General features: G+C 41.2%; 1 protein-coding gene across 1 annotated transcript; it reads right to left on the bottom strand.

Annotated features, from left to right (window-relative positions):
* Positions 1 to 62: 62 nt before the first annotated feature.
* On the bottom strand, positions 63 to 19,735 carry snx8a (sorting nexin 8a). The gene is made up of 13 exons (XM_018732760.2): positions 19,379 to 19,735; positions 17,798 to 17,925; positions 14,303 to 14,432; positions 11,627 to 11,817; positions 10,726 to 10,846; positions 10,332 to 10,468; positions 9,573 to 9,653; positions 9,300 to 9,460; positions 8,784 to 8,913; positions 8,616 to 8,684; positions 7,796 to 7,945; positions 3,598 to 3,747; positions 63 to 3,139 (listed from the first exon to the last, which is right to left on the bottom strand). The coding sequence occupies exons 1-13, from the start codon at positions 19,470 to 19,472 to the stop codon at positions 3,008 to 3,010; spliced, it is 1,674 nt and encodes a 557-aa protein (XP_018588276.1). The 5' UTR covers positions 19,473 to 19,735; the 3' UTR covers positions 63 to 3,007.
* Positions 19,736 to 21,695: the final 1,960 nt, after the last annotated feature.

The following is a 21,695-nucleotide window of genomic DNA, read 5'->3' as shown; positions in this document are numbered from 1 at the left end:
AAGGAAGAAATAGAAGTGATGAAGCCAAGAATGTCAGAGACTGGTGTGAATTTGCTGAGACTGCAGTCCTGATTAAACTGTTAATGCTCTGTAATCTGCTCATAAATCCCCCTGTGAAATCCCCCCCCCCAATCAGAGAATCTGCAAAGAGGAGTCCATCTCCTACAAACACTGGCAGGTAGCTTTTGGGCTGAGTCAGAAATGTGTGATGACCCATTCCACTTCACTTGCTGGTTACTAACTTTACAGCATAGTGTCTTGGGGTGGCAAAAATAGGTCATTTATGATGTCGTTTACTTCTTCTGTTTATAGAACTTGTTTTGCATTTGATTTTAAATTCTGGTAGCAGTTGACAAATTGCATACACTTAAGCATGTGCAAAAAGGATAACATTATGTGGCACCTTAAAACTAGATAGAAATGAGTTTAGGTCATTTAACAGCTTGAGTGCAGATTCTGTCTGTAGTATATCTTGCTTGTTAGAACTGTTTATGATCTGTACATATCAAATAATTTGATTCATTCCAATGGTTTTATTCTTTGTTGAAAACATTGTTAAATTTTTGTTTACTATTACATCTTTTCCAGCCTTAAAAAAACAAAAAAAAAACTCTTTTGAAATGTAGTTTTTGGGAATGACAAGATAAAACTGTTCTTCGTTGAATACAGAGTTAATTACAGACCAACAAACCACACTAAGCAATGTATCAGTCCAAAAAAAAGTGCCAAAATTAGCAAATATTTCAATGAAACCCAGATAAAAAATAGCCCCCCTGGGATGCCTACATTACCTGGAAATTGGGCTAAAGGAAGAGAGCACATATTGTCTTGCGTCAATATTGGTCTAAAGAATGAAATCTCTGCTGTATTTTATACTGACCTGAATTCAGTGTGATTCCATTTGAAATTGTACCACATAAGCCGACAGGTTAGTAGATATGAAATGTATCTAAATCTATAGCTTTTGTAATGTCTTTTTCGGACTGATGCCTTATAGCAGCCAATTCTGGGTATTTAGTAACAGTGGAGAGTAAGTTGGACAAATTGCGTTTCCGCAATGCTGCTGTGGAATGCTTGAGCACTAAATTATTACATTGAGAATATACTGATAGAGATCAAATACTGTGAACGAGTGGATAAAAGCATCAATTCAGCAACAGAGAAGTAGTACCGTCCAATCGTTCTTTGGTCTTTTTATTCATTACCAAAAACAGCCACAGGGTGGCAGTATAAGATTTTCAACATACTGTATTTTAACAAACTTAGCTAAGAGGCACATAATAGTTTAAGGAATCATTTCCAAGAGGTACAGAAATACCTACAAAAACAGCTCAATTTAAATACAAAGTTCTATCTCATATTCAACACCTAAAACAATCTCAAAATAGTTTTACTCATTTTAACTACACAATGGTTTAGCTTTCATACAACAATTCAAACACTGGATATAACCAATTGAACACCCATTGAAATTTAGTTCAAAGTCAGTTATTGAATCATGGCTAATGTTAATTTGTGATCAAATTCTTAGTTGCATAAGCAAGCAAATAATTTTACTTATTTCCAAGGTGATGGAACTAAAATAAAATAACTAGAAACTGATAAGCAAAACAGATTTATGCAGTCACATCACAGCTGAAGTGCAACATTTTAAAAACTTTTACCAATGTAACTAACGTAAGTTACATACTGAGGGCCTTCCAACTATAGCTAAAGTGTGTTAAAATTTACAAAACAAATACGGGCAAATGTATAACTAAATGTGCAATACATCCTCACATACATCTGAATTTAAGAAATATATTTTAGACATTTTGCCATTTCTACTGAAAAGATATGGTTTGGATTTGCTTGCAATATTTAACACACATTTCCAGTTTTTCAGGTAATATGGTGACAAAATGTGAGGTCACAATCTTTCACATGAAATTAATTAGCACTTCGTTGGTACACCTCTGAGCTCCCCTATGTACACACAATAATGAAAGTTATTTGGGGAAAAAAAAGAAGTGTGAGCATATGTATGCTAACAACAGATTCCTAGGAGCCTGCCATAGGATGGCCGTTTTCACGGTCTGAAACAGACATTGCTTTAGAATTTACAAGAAAAAAGTATATGCACTTAAGTAGTGTGGCAAAATAATGAAAAGAAAATCCCTTCCAAATTAGGTACTTCAGCTTTTCAAACTTTCACTGGCAAAGATACAGGAGAACAAAAAACACTTGAAAAGACCTAAAGAAATTACTAAATGGCACTTTACAATTGTACTTATTGGTCCATTATACAGTGCGCATCTGTTAAACTGAAATTAACTGTTCCTTAATCTATCATATATAATAAATGAGTAATTCTTTTAAATTCCTTTATTCACAACTCTGGTATTATGGGAGTGTGTGTCTTGTCTGCCATTCATTGAGCTACAAGCCCTGCAGAGGCCTTCAATCTAAAGGATTTAGTGATGGTGAAACCAAATGGCACTTGTACAGTATGAGTTGCAGTGTATCATCTAAATGTGTCATCAACATATCTACAACTGGAGTGAAACAAATTGTGTTTCCATCCCAGCAAGCATCACTTCCTTCAGCTCTGTAGACAAAAAAACAGCATCACATTTAAGGTTTTGCTTTTACCTGTGACCAAATGGATTCATCTTGTCCCTTTTTCCAGCATTTTCTTTAACTGTAGTAACTTGCATATTCATTTTTGTGCTCTGTAAGAGCGAGCGGTAATGCATGTCTAAACTACCATTTCCATCATTTGGTTACTACTGATCATCCTTCAAGGATACAGAACTCAATCTTCATACAGACTGACTGACAGACAAATTTACACATTATACATGCTAAAATAACATTGATTATTGCCTTCAATGTATTTTGCCAATTATGTGGAAGTCCCTGATATCAGTATTGAACAAAATACAAGCAGAACTCACAAACTGTCTGCAAATCCAAGAAACTGTTACATGCCCTGGAATAATGGCGAAACAAGTTTGTGCACCATTGGCTAGTTTGAGAAGAAGGCCGGGGGATTCTTCAGGCTGCCCTGCTCTGGAGTGGGGTGAGGGGAAGGCAGGCCATTGTTACTTCCAAAAAGGCAGTTCAGCTTTGGGCGGAGATCATTCCACACTTCACCCATCTAGAAAGAAAAGCACACCAAATACCTTTCTGATAACACTACATACACAGGACTTTTATGTCACCTTTGAATGGTACACTTCAAATATTGGTAAACACTATGTTAATACTTATGTCAACGGCCAAAGCTTGCCAAGTAACCTGCTCTGGTGGGGGTGGGGGTGGGGGGGGACTTTCAGTGAACTCTGCATTGACAGTAACTTGTGTTATATCTTTCATGGCTTTTGACAAATGGCTCATATCACCTTCTCTCAAAACTTAAAATGTTCATAGGCTGAACACACTTTTTATACTGTCACTCTGTTGACATGTTGCTTCTACTGAAGATATAGTATATTTCTGGCCATGTGTCTTGCCATTACAAGTCTGTTGGAAAGTGGCAGTCAAATGAGTACAATGTTGGCTTCGACAAATGTCCATGGGAATGACTGCTCCCTTAATTTACCACTCAGATCTTACCTCTCTGTGCCCCTGAATTTGTGATGTGATGAAGGCACTCAGGATGTGTGAGGTCATTGGCAGGTAGATAAAGAGCAGTTGCGTCTCCTGGTGGAGGCAGAACAGGGAAAAGTAGTTCCTCAGCTCCATGGTCTGGATGGCATTCTCTTGCTGATAGGAATGGAGAGACACTGAAGTCAAAACCTAAGGAATTCGGGGAACTCACAGTAACATGATATGGTCACTATGTTATCAGCACTACTAGCAGAAATTTAGGACAGCTGGAAAGCAAATGGTTAAAAGGAAGAAGGACTGAGAAACGATACCAATAGTACAACGAAATCCATTGTAGAATTGTTTACTGTAATCTTGAACCAAAATACTTTCTTTTAATCCATCAATAATTAAGGTTCCTGCTTGTGAGGCGCATCAGTCTGCTCAATGTGCTGTCAGCTGAGGCCTCAGCAGTCTGTACAGGCACAGCTCAGTGATCTGCTGTGGTCAGACCCAACAACCAGGTTTGTGCTCAGTGAGGCACTACTTCATGCAGAGCTTCATTTCTGTCTGTTCAGAAGCAGTCTGCTCCAGTGCACTGTTCTTTAGGACGTTCAGTACCATGGTACACATGTTCACATTACATTTACATTTATTCATTTAGCTGACGCATTTCTCCAAAAGGGCCTTACAACGTTAGCCTACTAACCTAGCTGTAAAACTGGGTAAACAATTAACAATAATTTTACTTGAATAATTTAGGGCAGTGAGGGGATGCGGTGGCGCAGTGGGTTGGACCGCAGTCCTGCTGTCCAGTGGGTCTGGGGTTCGAGTCCCGCTTGGGGTGCCTTGCGACGGACTGGCGTCCCGTCCTGGGTGTGTCCCCTTCCCCCTCCGGCCTTACGCCCTGTGTTGCCGGGTAGGCTCCGGTCTCCCGTGACCCCGTGAGGGACAAGCGGTTCTGAAAATGTGTGTGTGTGTGTGTAATTTAGGGCAACTACATTGCTTGAGTTGGGATTAGAACATACAACATGGGGGCTCAAAGGGAGGAGCACTAACTACTACGCTACCAGTTGCTCTATTGTATCACTGCATAGCATTATAGCACACCATCAGGTATGCTACAATTAGAATGTCTTTCAATACAAGGAAGACCTAATTCATGAATCATGAAAGCTGTAACTAATTTTCTGACCCCTACAGGAAGAATAAAGAAAAACTGGAAAGGTAACATCAGAACTCAACATCACTAGGTTTTAATTATAATTTCATATCACTCCTTGCAAGGGGTGAAGTCTGAAAAATGCGCAGAACTAAACAAAACAGCTTTTCAGAAAATTCATACATGGCAACAGTTGCACTTGTGTAAGTAACAAGGCAGCCTGCCAAGGAGCGATAGGAGATAATAAAGAGAGATGGTGAAAGTGGTAGTGCAGAAATGGCTGATTGTGATTCTGATAGTGCTGGAAGGACATTTCTATCAACAGAGCTCTGGAAATACCTACTGATAAGGCTATTTCAACACACTTGTAGTGTCTGAGATGTTGTTTGGTCATCTGTGCCTCTGCATGTTTTTAGCTGCATTCTTTTAACAGGTCATTAATGTTTCAATAGATGGAAAATCTGCTTCAAAATGTGTCAGGCTTTATTAAATTTAATGAGTGTATGAAAACACAATCTGTTGTGTGATTTATTAAAAGAACCTATTTTTGCTGGCTTTCTTGCACTGATGGTATTACTGGAGAAAAGTTAAACAAGATTAGGCTGTCAGTATTTGTGTGTTTTTTCTTTTGCTTAGTATATAGTAATATATAAAGGAAGTGTCTCCATAAATACAGTAATCCCCCCCAAAAAACGTATTTTTATGTTAGCTTTTTAAAAAAGATAAAGTATAAGTGCTTTGTCATCAGCTTTTATATTTCCTGTTTTGAAGTGGATCAAGAACCATGTAGTCTTCACCATATTGCAAAGGTAATGTGTGACAACACCCTTTGCAAAGCAAATTATCAGAACTCAAAGACATAATTACCATTAGTTTCAATGGTACATAAATGTTTTCCCAAGTCCAAAAATGGACACTCATACTGAAATATCACCAAAGTGACAATTTGTCCACACAACATGAAGCAGATTTTCTTCATTAATTACTCTTTAACATGGCTCTGTATCTCTGCCTCTTCAGCTTTTTTTCTAGCTATTACATATCACACACTTAAAGAGTGTGTTAACCCTCCAGTGCTCCAGTTTCCTCCAGGGTACAAACGTGCACATGTGAAGTAGATAGCATAGTGGACAGAGCAGCTTTGGCTCTGAAGATTGTAGGTTCAAGTCCTGCCTACTGCTGTAGTACCCTTGAACAAGGTAAACACCCCAAATTGCTCCAGTAGAACTGCCCAGCTGGGTAAATAATTGTAGGTAACATAACATTGCAAGTTGCTTTTCAGATAAATGTCCTTATTATAATGCTGTCACCACTTAAACCCCATCAGATATGCTACAATAAACTTGCACTACACAAAATTAATAAAACATCCACCCATTTTCTTGACCGCTTGTCCTTCTAGAGTCGCAGTGGCAATAGGGGGAGCAGAGAAGCCCAGACATCCCTGTCCCTCGCAACCTCCTCCAGCTCAACATGTAATACTAAATACACACGCACACGCGCGCGCGCGCGCGCAACCGCTTGTCCCTAGCGAGGTTGTGGCGAGCCGGAGCCTAACCCAACAATACAGGGCACAAGGCTGAGGGGACACACCCCGGACAGGATGCCAGTCCGCTGCAAGGCACTCCAAGCAGGACTCGAGCCCCAGACCCACCACAGAGCAGGCCCCCAGCCAAACCCACTGGGCCACCACACCCCCCCCATAATACTAAATATGTTTAACTATAATTTTGTAACTATGTGAATAAATCCTCCCAACACCTCCTCGCTTTCACAGGGTTCTCCTCCCACAGTCCAAAAACATATTTCAGGTGAAATGGTAACATTAAATTGTCTGTACAGTATGTGCATGCATGTATGTTACTATGTATATCTGTATGAGTGTGTTACATTTCTGTACTGTATAGATGTGCAATATTAAGTGCAGTATACCTAACATAGTAAGTCACCTTAGATAATGGTGTCAGAAAAATGCTATAGGTGGTCCTCAACTTACAATAGCCATCCCATTAACCTAGTTATATTTTTTCAAGTCCCAACATTTGATCGTAATGTGTAACGACGACCACTCCATCTGCTGTGCAATAATGCACTGTCGCAAGGCACCGTATTTCTTACTGACTCAGTCAGTGTGTCTGTCAGCAACTTCACTGTATTTATGAAAAAACTGTTTTATTTACATAATGTTTTGTTTCTGATTTTAAGTTAGCAAAAGTAAACAGATTTAGAAACAAAAGTGAAAATAATAATACAGCATTGAAATATAAGTGTAATGCTGAACTGTATTTATAGCACGAGAGTGGGTAAAGCTGGTGCCTCCCAGTTCCAGAACTGCTCAGTGGGTGTGGGTTCAAGTAAAGCTCAGGGTGTGTAGATTTAACATGTTTCTCCCCATGTTTGCAGACATGCACTGAAGAAGGTTTCCCTTCCACAGAAAACCATTCAAGTGGTCACTAAGAGTCAAACTTCAAACACACACACAGTGTATTTATACTATCCTAAATTAGAGCTATTTTAACCTAAATCTTGTGAGAAATTGGTGAAAAAGCATAACGAAGCCCTACTATACAACACGGTTAATTGTTTACACATCATTTTGGCTTATATAATATAGTACAAGAGGCTTTGCAACTTATAACAAAATCGATTTATGACCAGGTCATTCGAATGGAACCCGTCCCAAGATGAGGACCACCTGTACATTGTAATCATTGTATATCACTTTGGAGAAAAGTACAAACCTGCTAAATGAATAAATGTAAATGTCTCACGCTGCTCACCTGTCTGAAGGCATGCAAAATTCAAATCAGGTAGTCATAGAAAAGGATTATAAAACAAAGTAGGGGTAATAAATTAAACTTCTTATGAAGTCGAATTCTTGTAACTCCAATGGGTGCATCTTGGAACATGACTATATTATATTTACATCAGTCACTGAAGTGTCTTCAGGGTATGTAAACTGACACTTGTGTATGCCTGTGTTTTCACAGTGAATGTAGACAGATGTGTTTCATGATGCTGAAGATGGTGGCAATAATGCACAGGTTGCCAATGGTGCTGCACCTGTATAATGCGTGACTCCAACTGCTCCACGGATGCCTGTTCCTTTGGCTGCACAGCAGCTGTCATGGCCTGTCGTTTCATCACACTGTACTTGTGAAGCGCACGCTGGTGCTCGTGCAGGACACCCTTCTCATGCCGATCACACAGATCCTGCAAAAAACAAAGATACGCAGTAACTGGTACCAATCTCTCCTGCCAATTACGAATTTGAGGAATATCAGCAGGCACCTCCTCCCCATTTCTCCTCATTTGCCACCCACATGTACCAATGAAGCACAGAAGCACACCCTTAAGCTCTCTCACACCTTAACTCGAATCATTTCTGGCCTTCACAGTAGTTTGTGCTACTGTTAATGACTGACTTCAGAATTACAGCTTTTAGTCCAAGGCAGTGTTAAGCTATTAACAGCACCTTTTATACAGGCATTTAACCTAAATTCTTAAGATAAAAACAAAACCTGAGTGCCTTGATTCATCTCTGCTTTTCATTTGTCAAATCTTGCCAGCACCTAGGCACCCTCAAGGTGCAATATTATAAATTTTCCCTCTTATTATCCTTTGCTGCCCCTTTCTTTTCATACAGAGCCCTCTAGTACATCCTCAGGCACTGCACAGATACTGCTCTCTCCATTTCCTGTTATTGAGAAAAGGGTTCCACTTCACTCTTATCCACAGCAATCTCTCTTCCCTGTAATTTCAGCATATTCTTTCTAACCAGCACAGCTGTTCTCTGTCATGCATTCATAAAGCTTTACTTTATCCTGTTCAAGCAGGATGTTAAAATACATGAGCATCACTGAAACGTATTTTCTATACTCACTTTATAAGACTGCAACAAATCCAAGAAAAGATTAAGTTTTTCCACAACATCATCTTCCTCTCTTCGTCCCTTGATTGCAAAATACATAAAGCAAATAAATTAAATGTAATTCAGAGATAACAGATCTAGTTACAGTCTGTGATACTCAGTCAGTGCAGTGGCTCTTACCTGTTGGGTAGCTTTGTCTGACAGGAGAGTAAACTCTACAGAAAGTCCCTTTAGAGACTGCCGGAGGTTCCCCCACGTGCTCTTTTCCGAGACAAGGGCAGGAACCGGAGCTGTGTCGGAGCCCAGAATACTGCAACAGAGCACACAGAGCCTTCAGGCGTTAATCAATTTGCAGTGTTCCACAGCAATGGCTCAACACATTTCAAAGTCTTAAAAGCAGGTAACCAAGAAAAAAAGCATTTTATTTTAACCATAAATTAAAAGAAAAAATGTTTGTAGATTGTAATGTATCAAATGTTCCGTGAAAAGTCAAAATGTGAACAAACTTGACACTCCTATTAATGAAAGTCACAACCGAAGTCCCTGATGCCTAGCTCCAATTTTCTGTATCAGCACAACATACAGGGCCAACCATGATGGGCCATTTCTAAGAAGCAGCTGTTTCAGAGGAGGCAAAATCTGGAAACCAGGTGTGGGGTAAGTGCTGAAAGTGGTAAGCGGATGGGAGCCTCATACCTGAGCTCTCTGCCAAAAGCTAGCAAATCAGCAGCGTTCTCGTGGGAGCGTATGGCCATCCGCTCTGCTAGGTCCCGTAGCTTCTGAAAGCTACTGGAGATGTTCCTGATCAGCTCCCTGCAGGCAGAGAACTGGGCCTGGATGTCCCCTGGCAAATATTCCTGTGGCCCGGAAGAAGCATGTTAGCGTTGCTGAGCATTACCCCATAGAGTATAAACTATTTACAAAAAGTCTGCACTGTCAAAGATTTGGGTTCACCTGGTAACCACTGACCTTTGCTTGTTTGGCAAATCTGTATGTCAAAAACTCATCCCCCATCCTCTTAAATACTTCCCTCAGTTTGTTCTGAATATCCTGTTGTGGGAGAAAAAAATTCAAGTTTTACTCAGGAAAAAAAAGTCTGCCCTTCAAGGCCTTTATCCCAGAGCCCCAAAACCTTTGCATGGAACAAATCCACTTTTTTTTTTTTGTGTTTGCAAAATGAAGCATAGACCCCAGGAGGCCTCACTCCTGCTGACCAAACATTTTCACAAGGTCGCAAACCAGAAAGAAAGGGAAGATCCTATTGGATGTCAGTCCCATTCCGGCTCAAGATTAACTGAAGAGCTGCACCACAGCTCTGCTATTTTACTGTGTCCATGCAGCCTGTGGTTAGGGAATGTGCTGGGAAAAGCCTGTTACTGCCAAAAGCCTTTCCAAAGGGTATGCGGCCAGCTGGCCTGTGTAGTGCTGTGCTGGCCAGTCCTTAGAGGTAGTAAGGCTAAGATGTGTGGGGTCTGACCTGGTTCACCCACCGAAAGTTTCTTATCTTTATTATCCCAAAGTAATTCCATTAATGACATATAGGATTCTTACCAATATTCAAATATTGAAAATATATATTACATATATATTATTCAAAAATTTAAATACTGCAGCTTCCCACCCTGTGCTCAAAGTGAAGTACACAGTCATTCAAAAACTGTTACACAGCAAAAATTTGTAAAACTCAGTTCTAAGGTGTGAGGGATATGGAGCGGCCAGATACTGTACCGAGCCACTAAATGTCAAGAAAGTCTTCACCATCTCATCCTCTGAGAACAAGGGGTGTCGCGCCACCAGGTTGATGAATCTGTTCAGAGCCCGCCGCCGGCCCTCAATAAATTCCCGCTCTGATGTCGACGTCAGGACTGCAAAACAGAACACAGCCAAGTGGGCTATGCGGTCTGCCACCACCGGACAGATTTAAAAGACCATAACAGCAACATAAATGTATGAGTACAAAAACCAAAAAATGTCCCAACCTGGGCTTCTCTTCAAAGGAATTGTGAGGAAACAATGCACGTACACTGAGACAGATGCGGTCATCCAGTCAAGTGCCCACCAATCCACATGTGCAACCATCAATTTCAAAAATGTACCCCATGACTCTAACTTCCAAACCCACCTCCCTTCAGCATCCTCTTAGGAGGAAGGGCCGGTACCATTCTGTAGGCAAACCTCTGCAGCAGGAGTTCGTGGAAGACATCAAAATCACTGTATCTTCGATAGACTGATATCTTGAATCGCTGCAAAATAGCAAATAAACATACCGCATGAAATATGGGCAAGACATAAGCTTGTTGCCAATGACATACTGAAGACTGAACACCAAGGACCAAATGGCTGCACTGGTATCAGCTGGGAGAGCACTGATAGGGTTGGTAGGGCCACAAGTAAACATTCACAAGAGGGAAGCAACTCAGCTGTTTGACTACAGCAAAGTGAAAAGGAATTCTGGTGAATATCCCCTTTAACATGGCACAAGAGTTTGACAAAATTATTCCACTAGCTTATAGCCACAAGTTGACCTTTGTTTAAGATTAACATCTTGTAGGACCCACCGTGTTTCAAATACTCCATACCTGACATTGTTGGAAATCTCAAAATTGGCATCAAAGTAAGGTAAATTTCTAGGTGAGGCACCACTGTTTCATTTTAAATGCCAAATTTTGCTTCCATTAGTAATAATGATATAATTCAATAACCCAGATCCAGCAACTTCCACTTATTCCACTCAGAGCCTAATTGCCAAATTAGAGCAATATTTGTGTTTGTGAAATCATCACAATCATGTTTTACTGAGTGTTTAATTTAGTCTACCAATATAATTTAGGGGTGCACAATTCTGATCTTTAAGGTATAGAATGTGTAGGTTTCTCATTCTCACTGGTGTGACTGACATTTTGGAAAATAAGTCATTTGACCTGGATATTCCAGTGCCAATCAGGTGCTAAGATGTGCAGGACTAAGGCCTCTTGAGGATGAGAAATGGACACCCTATGTTTGGCAGCTGGAATCTCTCTCACCTGACTGGTCATCTGGTACTCCACATGCTTGAGGAAGAGGCCCTTCTTCTCAGGGATGATCTCTAACTGAACCACATCATGCTCCAGCAGGTTGGCCAGAGTCAGCGACAGCATCAAAGGGCTCTCTTGAGCCAGTCGCACCCTCAAGGCCTGCAGGTTTCGTGGCTCGCCCAACTGGGGTTTAGGGAATTCTGTTTTGGCACATGATTACATTGACATTTATTCATTTAGCACAGAGCTTTCTCAAAAGCGATGTACAATGTTGACGTTGTGCAATGGCCAGTAGCAACACCACAGTACCCTTGTGGGACACGATGCTTGGGGTCAGTCAAAGGACCAGTTTAAACCCCATCGGCAGGTGAGCAACTGCTATTGTTGTTTTGCACCTTTAGATCTGGGTGCTAACATGAATTGTACTTTCAGCGTTTTAAGTTACGTAAAGTTATAAAACTGTTACAAGCCACAAGCTATACAAGCTACTTAGGATATAGGTGCTGAGCAGAACCAGGGGGTGTGGTGGCGCAGTGGGTTGAACCACAGTCCTGCTCTTCAGTGGGTCTGGGGTTCAAGTCCCGCTTGGGGTGCCTTGCGACGGACTGGCGTCCCGTCCTGGGTGTGTCCCCTCCCTCTCCGGCCTTACGCCCTGTGTTACCGGGTAGGCTCCGGTTCCCCTGTGACCCCGTATGGGACAAGCGGTTCTGAAAATGTGTGTGTGTGTGTGTGTGTGTGTGTGTGTGCTGAGCAGACGGAACAACAGCAACAATGATCAGCCCAAGTTCATATCAAGGTTACCAACTGTAAAATTCTGATATTCAGGAACATTACTTTACCAGAATACTGAATGAGATACAAAGGCAGGACAAGGCAGCCTGTTTGCACTCCTCTTCCAAATAGTACCAAGTGTACCATAGCAGAATTTCCTTCCACAACAGTGTTGAATTTAGAAAGAACTTCCCCTGAAGGACGCGAGCCTTCAATGTGCAAAGGGGTCCAGTGTTAAACATGGTACTGGGAATATACATAATACCTGAAGTCTTGTCTAACAAAGGACTAATTAATTATTGAAAAACAGTTCTTCTGAAAGAGAAATTACAGCATAAATAGTGACCAGTCAGGAAACCCAGGTGTGCATGTGGAGCCACAAGTCATGGAAGGAAAGTGGCTCTTCAGGGAGCAACTGGTAACAGACTGGCATATTGGGAGCACCTGTAAAAACACTCTTGGGGCCTAACGGGGTGTGGGATGTTTTAGCATGGAGCTAGCTGAAAACTTCCTCCCGCTGAGTATAATTCTCCTCTTGTCAATTACCTATGACTTGCATACCTTGTGAGAATGGAGATGGAGTGCACACATATAACATATCTGCTAAGGCTCAGGCATAAAACAGAGTACTTGTACTGTCTTTACAAGCAGTGATTTTTAACTAGATAAATGTGTAGGTTTTGGGTGCTCTCATTAATTAAAATGTTACCGGATATCACCAGTTCCTAAAACTAGACACACAATTTGATCCAGAAGCTTGTTCAAAACTCAGTGCCATCGTACTTTTTAACCATTAATTCACAAATAAAAGGTAAACATGGATATCCCTTGAGTTATTTGCTGGTTAAGTTCTGTAAAAACCTCAGCTAAGGCTATAAGTTGTAGAGAATTTTTTCATTTATTACTTTCTTCACTTCAAAAACAAATTTTTGAAAGCTATCCAGGTTTCACTTATATTGCTAGAGCTCCTTTTACAAGAATTGCAACTTACAAGTAAATGTAATTTAGACCATAATACTCACATAATAATCAACTCACACTTACATGAAACTCCTTACTCAATCAAAACATAGACTTTTGTGCTGTCACACCAAATAAGGTGAGCAGCCTCCCCTCATCACATTCACATTTATTCACTTTGCAGATGCTTTTCTCCAAAGTGACGTTCATCTCAGAGAATAATTGTGGTATTTGGCTTCTCCTGCACGTCATTTGTTGTGTCAGCTTATAAGCACCTCTTAGAAATATCATGACAATTTGTTACCTACAGGAATAACCCTCAAGCAAAAAAGTTTTAAAGGTTATGCTGAATGCTGAAAAAGCACAAAAAAAGCCTTACAAATATTTAGACTAGTGACAGATCACATAAAAGTCTCTCAAAAAGCAATGTCAATATGAATATGAATAACGTGTGGTTTGACATACTATTCTTTTAATGCACTACACTTCTAATTCTTAATCAACAACTCAGTAGAAAGGAGTTAAAATTCAAAAAAGCTTCAGACACCCACACCATTAAGAAAAAGTTTCATAGAGGCGATGGGATGAAAAAAAGGTTTAAATTATTTTCTAGATAAAACTTCAAATATTAAAAATGCATAAATGATTTTATGAGGCATCATTTGGGGTGATTTTGGAGAGATGGAACAAACTGGAATTTGTCTTCATACTAAATAAAAGAATAAATAATTTAATCTGGTTTTTCAATATTTTCTCGGTTTTCAGGCATGAATTAGGACATTGTAAGAAGTGATAGGTGTAAGATGTATAGTGAAATAATTACTCTATGTCTTTCTGAAAAAATGTTTTGACTATAAGTAAAGTGAAAACTTGACTGCTGCTCCTGCGGGAACTGCTCTAAGGTAGTGGATTTGTTGATTTTCCGCTTCAAAAGAGCATGTCGTGCCCTTTCACCTTGTACGTAGTTTTCCAACAGTTTCAGAGTTGGCTGTTTCCCCTGCTGAGCCAGCGCTATCAGGGCTAGGGCCTTATACAGGGAGAGCTTGGTTAGGGAACCATCAATACACTTCACATGTTCCGCGATCTGCAGAGAGAAACAAGAAAATGAGTCACACCTACAAAGTTCTTTGCTTTCCTGGTTTTTAGTCATTCAGCACACCTGAGGTAATATCCTCAACAACAAACCAGGACACTGTACCTTTACATTGGAGTAAAGAATTATATGTGGAACTGGCTTGGCAATATTACTACAAGGCAGCTTTGTTCTTCAATTTTTAACAGCCTCCTGTTAGTCAATGATCAACAAAGCATTTAAAAGTCTTCCTTGGATAAGAACATACAAACAGATGCTGGAAAGTTGCTCAGGCTGATTTCATCAATTTCTCTCAGCATTATCATTATAGATATTATTTTAGTTGAGGCTTGTCTCCTGCTGTATGCTACTTAGCTTTGTAAATCGTCATAAGTACTCTTTAGGTACGGGCATTGTAGCTATATAAGACTCCAATAAAAATGAAACTAGTGATAAAAATCTATTTTTCAAAGCAAATCTTGTGGGCTCACCATCAGCTAGATGTATAGTGAGGGGGTCCAGTCAGGGGGCTAGCAGTGTCACCTCTGTTGTTTGCAGATGACATTGTTTTGACCTTAGCTGACTGTGATCAGCATACACTTGTATGGTTTCCTGAAATCAGCACATCTAAGTCTAAAGCCAGGTTTCTCACTCTAAGTGGGGGGGGGGGGGGAACAAACTGCTCCTAGTTGGGGACTTCAAGTTTCTCAGGGTCTTGTTCAAGTTTAATGGGAAAGCGGAACAGAAGACTAAAAAGAGTGACGCAGCATCAGCAGTTTTGTGGGCACTATATTCATGTGTGGTGGCGAAGAGGGACCTGAGTGTTCAGTCAAAGTTCTCAGTTTATCAGTCTATATCCCCACCCTCATCTATGGTTTTAAGCTTTGGGGTAACAGCAAATCATGTGTTTGCATCCAAATGTCAACTTCTGTTGATGTAATCCACTTCTTGTACTGTTCTCAGAGATGTACGTCACTTTGGAGAAAAGCTAAATGAATAAACGTAAATTAAATGTAATTACAGAGCTATATGGCTTGGGACAGCTCTACTGTATTTTTCCTCCCTTCTAATGCATTAGAGGCTTTTTAGTACTTTTGTTTCCTCCTTTCAAAGTACCATTCGTTTCTGGCATTCTGTAATGAATCTATCTGATGTGAAATTTAAATAAAACTAATATAGCCAAAGCTATGAGATACGCTGTGTAATACTTTAGTGTCTAGTCTAATTTCCTTAGACGATGGGTTCTTAGCCTGAGGTCGATGGAGCCCTTCAGGGACTCTGGATGGGTTTCAAGGGGTCCATGATGTGAAGGAGTGCTTTCAAAATAACACTTAGTAAAAGTTAAAAATATAATAAAAATATTCCTCTTATGTCATTATGAGCAGGGGGGTGTGATGGCGCAGTGGGTTGAAGCGAGTCCTGCTCTCCGGTGGGTCTGGGGTTCGAGTCCTGCTTGGGGTGCCTTGCGGCGGACTGGTGTACCATTCTGGGTGTGTCCCCTCCCCCTCCAGTCCTACGCCCTGTGTTGCCAGGTTGGGCTCTGGCTCCCTGTAACCCCCCTATGGGACAAGCGGTTCAGACAACGTCATTATGACATACTTCTAAGAGAAGATAATGAAGTTTAAGAGAAATAAATTAAGTGCAGCATTTGATATGAATGTATTTACTAAAATACTAAGTGTTAATCAGATTCTTAAAAGGGTCCTCGGCCTAGAAAAAGTTTAAATCCTCTGCCCTAGAACAATCATGTCAATATTTCAGATCAATAAACTGTATCCTAGTATATGTGTTAAAGAATGATGTTCTGAGCTGCTGAAAACACACAAAAAAAAAAAAAAACATTCTAATCTCAGTTCATCCCTTTCATTTGGACCTCACCACTACTTCCAGTTCACTGAATTATTATGTTTATTTTCTTTTGGTGCCCTTTTGAAAGACAGGGAGGATTTCCTGTTATATAAGAAGCCAGCCATCTGCCATATGAGAAAAATCTGAGCTGGAAGGAAGCTGAAAACCCGGAGTACTAAAAGTCCCAAAGATGGAATGTGTCTGGCAGCACTGTAAAAATATTTTGATGCTTTATGGTAAATTAGACTGGCAAAACAAGTGTGACCGAAATTAACACGCAACTGTTACAAACAACCTACTGCCTATCAACACATTCCACCAGACCCATTAACTGGAAAACAAAATATGTATACTGAGTGATTACGCAATCCTTGGCTATTTGTTCTCTGTATACAGGCAGCCGTCGACTTACGCATATAGACTGTTCTTCAACCCCTTACGTAAGTCAAAAGTTACACATGTCAGGCTCCCCCTCCTCCCCCCCACCATTCAACAGGAGAAATGTTAATAGGGAAAATGAAACACAAAGTAAGTTTAAACTTTAGGATGCGTCCCAACACACTTCTTAAACGGGAACAAATTTTTCAGAGTATAGATCATTTCTGCGTCGGACACAAGGAAAATTTTGAAAGTGATGCTATGCCTTATGATGACCTATGTATGAGCTTGCAAATAAAAGGAGGCAACGCAAACTGATCAGGGAGACATCCAGCTGTACGGAACTCTCTCACTGGCCGATGTTGTCGTGGAAAGTCTCTACGTGTCTGAGTGTTTTGTGCAGATCTCCTGCGGCTGATCGGTTCCAGAAAGAAAAGGAAATATAATTTCTTTCAAACGATGATATTAATATTCAATACGGCTAAACCTGGTTCCCGTGCTATAGACGATAATCTTTGCCCACCTTTATACTTCCTTTTTATTTTCAACTTCATCTCTAAATCGATTGCTGTACACTTGCAAGATGGTTCTTGTTTACCACCAGGCATTGCAAATATTGAAATGGGTAAAAAAAATGCAAAAAAAAAGCACTACACTAACAAGAGGAGATGTGTTCACGGCTCAAAGCACATGGGAACTGGGAAGAAGCAGCTTCCTGCCTTGTCTGGCTATGTCAACTTGCACTTAACGTATTTCAAATGCTGATGTTTTGCGTAAGTGCTATCCGTAAATAATGTGTATGCTGGGAATTTTTTCTGTAAATCCGGATTTACGCAAGTCAAACTAACATAAGTAGAGGGGTGTCTGCATACTGTATATGGATATATACATTTCTGTTATTCAAATATCCATGAACTCAAATAACCACTGCTGAACAGTGTGGCTTTCCCATCAAACATTCATTATATTTTTCTCTGTGGCTTCACGGTGAAGTTGGTTGGATGGGGTCCTTGTGTACAGTGTTGTAATATACACATGGGGTATAACATCTTCTGCTGTGTGTTGCTGTATGTGCATGTATACTATTTCACACTTTGCAACACTGTCAAAGTACTGTTTACATTATAGTGTCTCAGTGTGCTTTTGCTTACCTGACTTTGCACTGTGACAGGAAGTTCAGTCTTATTAAGCAGCCGCTGGAAAACCTCCTCCTGCACCCGTTCATCCTTCTTACTGCACAGGGCTTCATATACTTCTCTGTAATACGGTGGCACCGACCCTACGTTCAAAAGAAAGCCCACAAATTGAAGTGGGAATGATACATACAGCCAAGCATTAGGGCAATCAGTGAGACAGAGGAAACAAATGTAAAATATAAAAAAAATTAAAATATATTGGTATTATATTGGTCTAGGCCCGTGCAGTGCCAAAGCAGAGAAGGAAGAGAGAAAACTGTTGATGGTTGCAGCAGTACACTACAACACTGAGTTGTGTGCCCAGTTTTATAGGGGGAACTCTGGACTGCATCATTTCTGCAAAAGTCTACAAAAGCTACTCTGTCAGACCATATTACGGTTAATAAAACTTGGCAGTTAAAGAACAAAAGCGTCGACGTTCCTCTGAGGCAAAACTTCACACTGAAGCGAAGTCTGCTGCCAGCCACCGAATCTCTCAATACGTAAACGCTATGTATAACAGTCCATTCAAATCAAATGTATCACTCTCACTGACTGTACTTTTGCGGTGTTTTGCAGGGTTTGGAAAAGTAAAAACAAGTGAAGTGTACACACTTAGTTGAGTGCAGCATTTGCCATTTTCAGAGTTGAAGTTGTAGCTGTTCAGTTCAACCATGAGTCATTCTTTACTACTGTGATAACGTCCATTTTCTGGGAAAATTGTGTAAATATCGACTTCTCCCACGTCAACCCATTCGCGTTTCAAACTCAAAGCTAATCTGTATTTCGGTTTTCACACACTGTGTGTGTGGAGAGCAGACACATTCCAGAAACCGGCAAAAATGTCAGCGTTTCTACCACAAGCCAAGGTCCACACATACTCTCCTATCGACGACTGGTGTCTTTTTTCACTTTTGGGTATTTGCGAAGTTGCCGTGCGAGTCCACGCTGCGGGCTCCCGTTGGCGCGGACGTCTTGGGATACGTCGGTCCGTGTGCGCGATCATCGATGCTTGCGGTACCGAGTCGAGTGCTGAGCCGCAGCGCAGCTCGCGCGGGAACACCCCCCCCCCCGCAGAAGTAAACCGGTAACATTCCACACAGCAGGTGAAAACCGGGCGAGCGGCACCAACCCAAGTCCACAAAACCGAAAATGTCCAACAGCAACTTACTACAGCCCTTTCCCAAATAAGAAATGGTTACTTACGGTGCAACTGCAGCAGCAGGCATACGAATATCAACTAACTAACTCACTGCGTCCAAAAATTCTTCGTTTCAACATCCATAACTTAATTTTAAATAAGAAAATGTATCACAGCAATGTAATGACAAACAGTCTACCCAGTCACAACCGAGTTAAATAAATTCAGCGGTTCGTGGCTTCGTCGACGTCGGTCGTGCTACTACTTGTTGTGCTGCTGGTGCGGAAGATAAAAACTTAAGGGGAAAAAAAAAAAAAGCACGATATCAAAGAGGGTTTGAAAAAAGAACCCGAAATTAAGTAATACTTGAATACCGCGTACAAACAGCGCAATCGAGTAGGATCAATACAAGTTACCTTCATTGATCTCCCCTTCCATACTGAGGACTGTCATGTGAGAGCCATGGCACCTCCGTGTGACTTCCTGAGCGCGAGAGAGGGAGCGAAACATGCGCGTCTCTTTCCTTCGTCTTAAAGTAATAGTGTCAGATTCTACCGGCTATTACGTTTTTCAGCGCTTCCTTATCATTACATCTAAACATATACTGTATCTTTTGTATAATATTGAGACTGTCTCTTCTTCTGTGTTGACCTTCATTAGAGTACTGTTATTAAGATGGTGATAACAGAAAATCTTTGAGTTTTCAGTTTCAGCGCAAGTGGAAAGCAAAAAAATGTGTGTAAACTTAATGCCGGATTTCCCATAGCTCTTCACCAGGCCCTGTGAAGAAGGGAAAATTTAAAACAACAACAACAAATAATAATAATAATAATAATAATAATAATAATAATAATAATAATAATAATGCCTGCTCTCTGGCGGGACTGGGGTTTAAATCCCGCTTGGGGTGCCTTGCGACAGACTGGCGTCCCGTGCTGGGTGTGTCCCCTCCCTCTCCAGCCTTCCGCCCTGTGTTGCTGGGTTAGGCTCCGGCTCGCCGCGACCGCGTACAGGACAAGCGGCTTCAGACAATGTGTGTGTGTGATAATAATAATAATAATAATAATAATAATAATAATAATAATGTAACAACCCACATTGCTGGTGTTCGAGCGGGGAATGCGCCTATTGTAAATAGTTGCAATGTAGGAAAAATGTGAAATGTGGGTGTGCAACCACTGAGGGCACTTCTGGGGAAAATGGTGGGGTGACTGTGTTTGTCAGTCTGTAGGGGGAGCGCCTTTGGACACTCCCAATATAAGCAATATTTGCAGCAGCAAAGACCATCTGGCCCCTCTCTGTCCACAATATAGACCCTCGTATGCAGATGCTCTGTCTGGAAGCAGGGTATCTGTGAAGCAGGGTCTTCAGGCATTAACATTGGTGGATAATAAAATCAAAGTGATGGAGATGGCGGTGGAAATGGTGGCGGGGGCTGGAAAAGCCCTTGGCGAAGCCAATGATCTCCTGGGAGCAAGCCCTGCCCCTACCCTGGTGGAGATTCAAAAGCAGAAAAAAGAAGATTCGACACCAAAGAAAAAGAAGAAAAAAAAGTCTGAAAGGGAGGCTGTAGCATCGGAGGGGGGGCCTTCAAAAGAAGGCCGAGAGTGTTCCTCCTCCCCAAAGGAGATGGATGCTGTATGGGCCTTGCGTGGCTCCCCGTTGACGTCGGTGAGTCAGCGGTCGTCGTACAGGGGCAGACAGGCGACGCCAAACTTGGAGGCATATCTGCCAGATGGGGACTCTAGAGGGGCAGTGGCGGCGGTATCCTCTGGGGAGGAGTTCTTAATGGATTGAAAAAGGGCTGGTTTTTAATCCTATTTTAGTGTTATTTTTATTGTTTTATTTGATTTTTTTTAACAATGTACCGCAATGGCTGATTTTTAAATTTTAACTCTTAATGTCGGGGAGGGGTTAAAAAACAAAGTAAAAAGAACTGCTTTGTTTCAGCAGTTTGAGTCCTATGCTTTCAACCTGTGTTTTTTGCAGGAATCCCACCTCCGGGACCAGCGGGACGTGAGTCTCTTCTCTCAAGAATGGAGGAAGGGTGAGCCCTACTGGAGTGTAGGTGGCATCCACTCTACAGGCATGGGAATACTTTTTGGGGACCGTATCTTTGAGAAGGTAAGGCCTTTCATTGTTCATGCCACCTGCGTGTTGGGGGTGGACATCACATGGAGAAGTTTGCACATACGTGTTCTGTGCGTCTATGCTCCGGTGGAGGTCAAGTCCCGCGTCGCTCTGTTTGACGAATTGGTCCCTCATTGTGTGACTGATAGACATCTAATAATAGGAGGAGACTTCAACATTTTTCTTGAGGGCAAGGATGATGCTAGCATTAAACATTTTAAAAACTTTATTAGCAGTTTTAACCTCACTGACGGTTTTAGGAAATGCAACCCCATCGATCCATCTATTACCTGGTGCAACAGCCGTGGTGCCTGTAGTCATTTAGATTACATTTTAGCATTGCCCTCCATTACTTTTAAGAAGGTTCTCTTAACTGCCCAGTGGCCCAAAGACCATATGATGGTCAAGGCCATGATTTCCATCTTGGACCCAACCCATGGCTGGGGCTACTGGAAGATGAATTTTGAAATTCTCCAAGAAAAGGAGTATAGAGATGTTTTTTATGAGAATTTTTCATTGTGGCAGGATTCCATGGATTTTTACCCCTTGGTGGCTGATTCATGGGAGGGGGGTCAAGGCGAAGGCCAAGACCCTCACCACCAA

This window comes from Scleropages formosus, chromosome 3 (genome assembly GCF_900964775.1).
Source record: "Scleropages formosus chromosome 3, fSclFor1.1, whole genome shotgun sequence".
In the NCBI taxonomy this organism is placed as follows: Eukaryota; Metazoa; Chordata; class Actinopteri; order Osteoglossiformes; family Osteoglossidae; genus Scleropages; species Scleropages formosus.
This window is presented reverse-complemented; position numbering and strand designations above follow the sequence as displayed.

Bases quoted from the DNA above. Each gene is read 5' to 3' on its own strand.
- snx8a (XM_018732760.2), bottom strand. From the start codon at position 19,472: ATGTTTCGCTCCCTCTCTCGCGCTCAGGAAGTCACACGGAGGTGCCAT. The intron at 8,914-9,299 runs GTATGAGGCTCC...GCTCTGTTGCAG, and splicing joins GCTTTTGGCAGAGAGCTCAG to TATTCTGGGCTCCGACACAG. The intron at 3,140-3,597 runs GTAAGATCTGAG...TTTTCTTTCTAG, and splicing joins AAATTCAGGGGCACAGAGAG to ATGGGTGAAGTGTGGAATGA.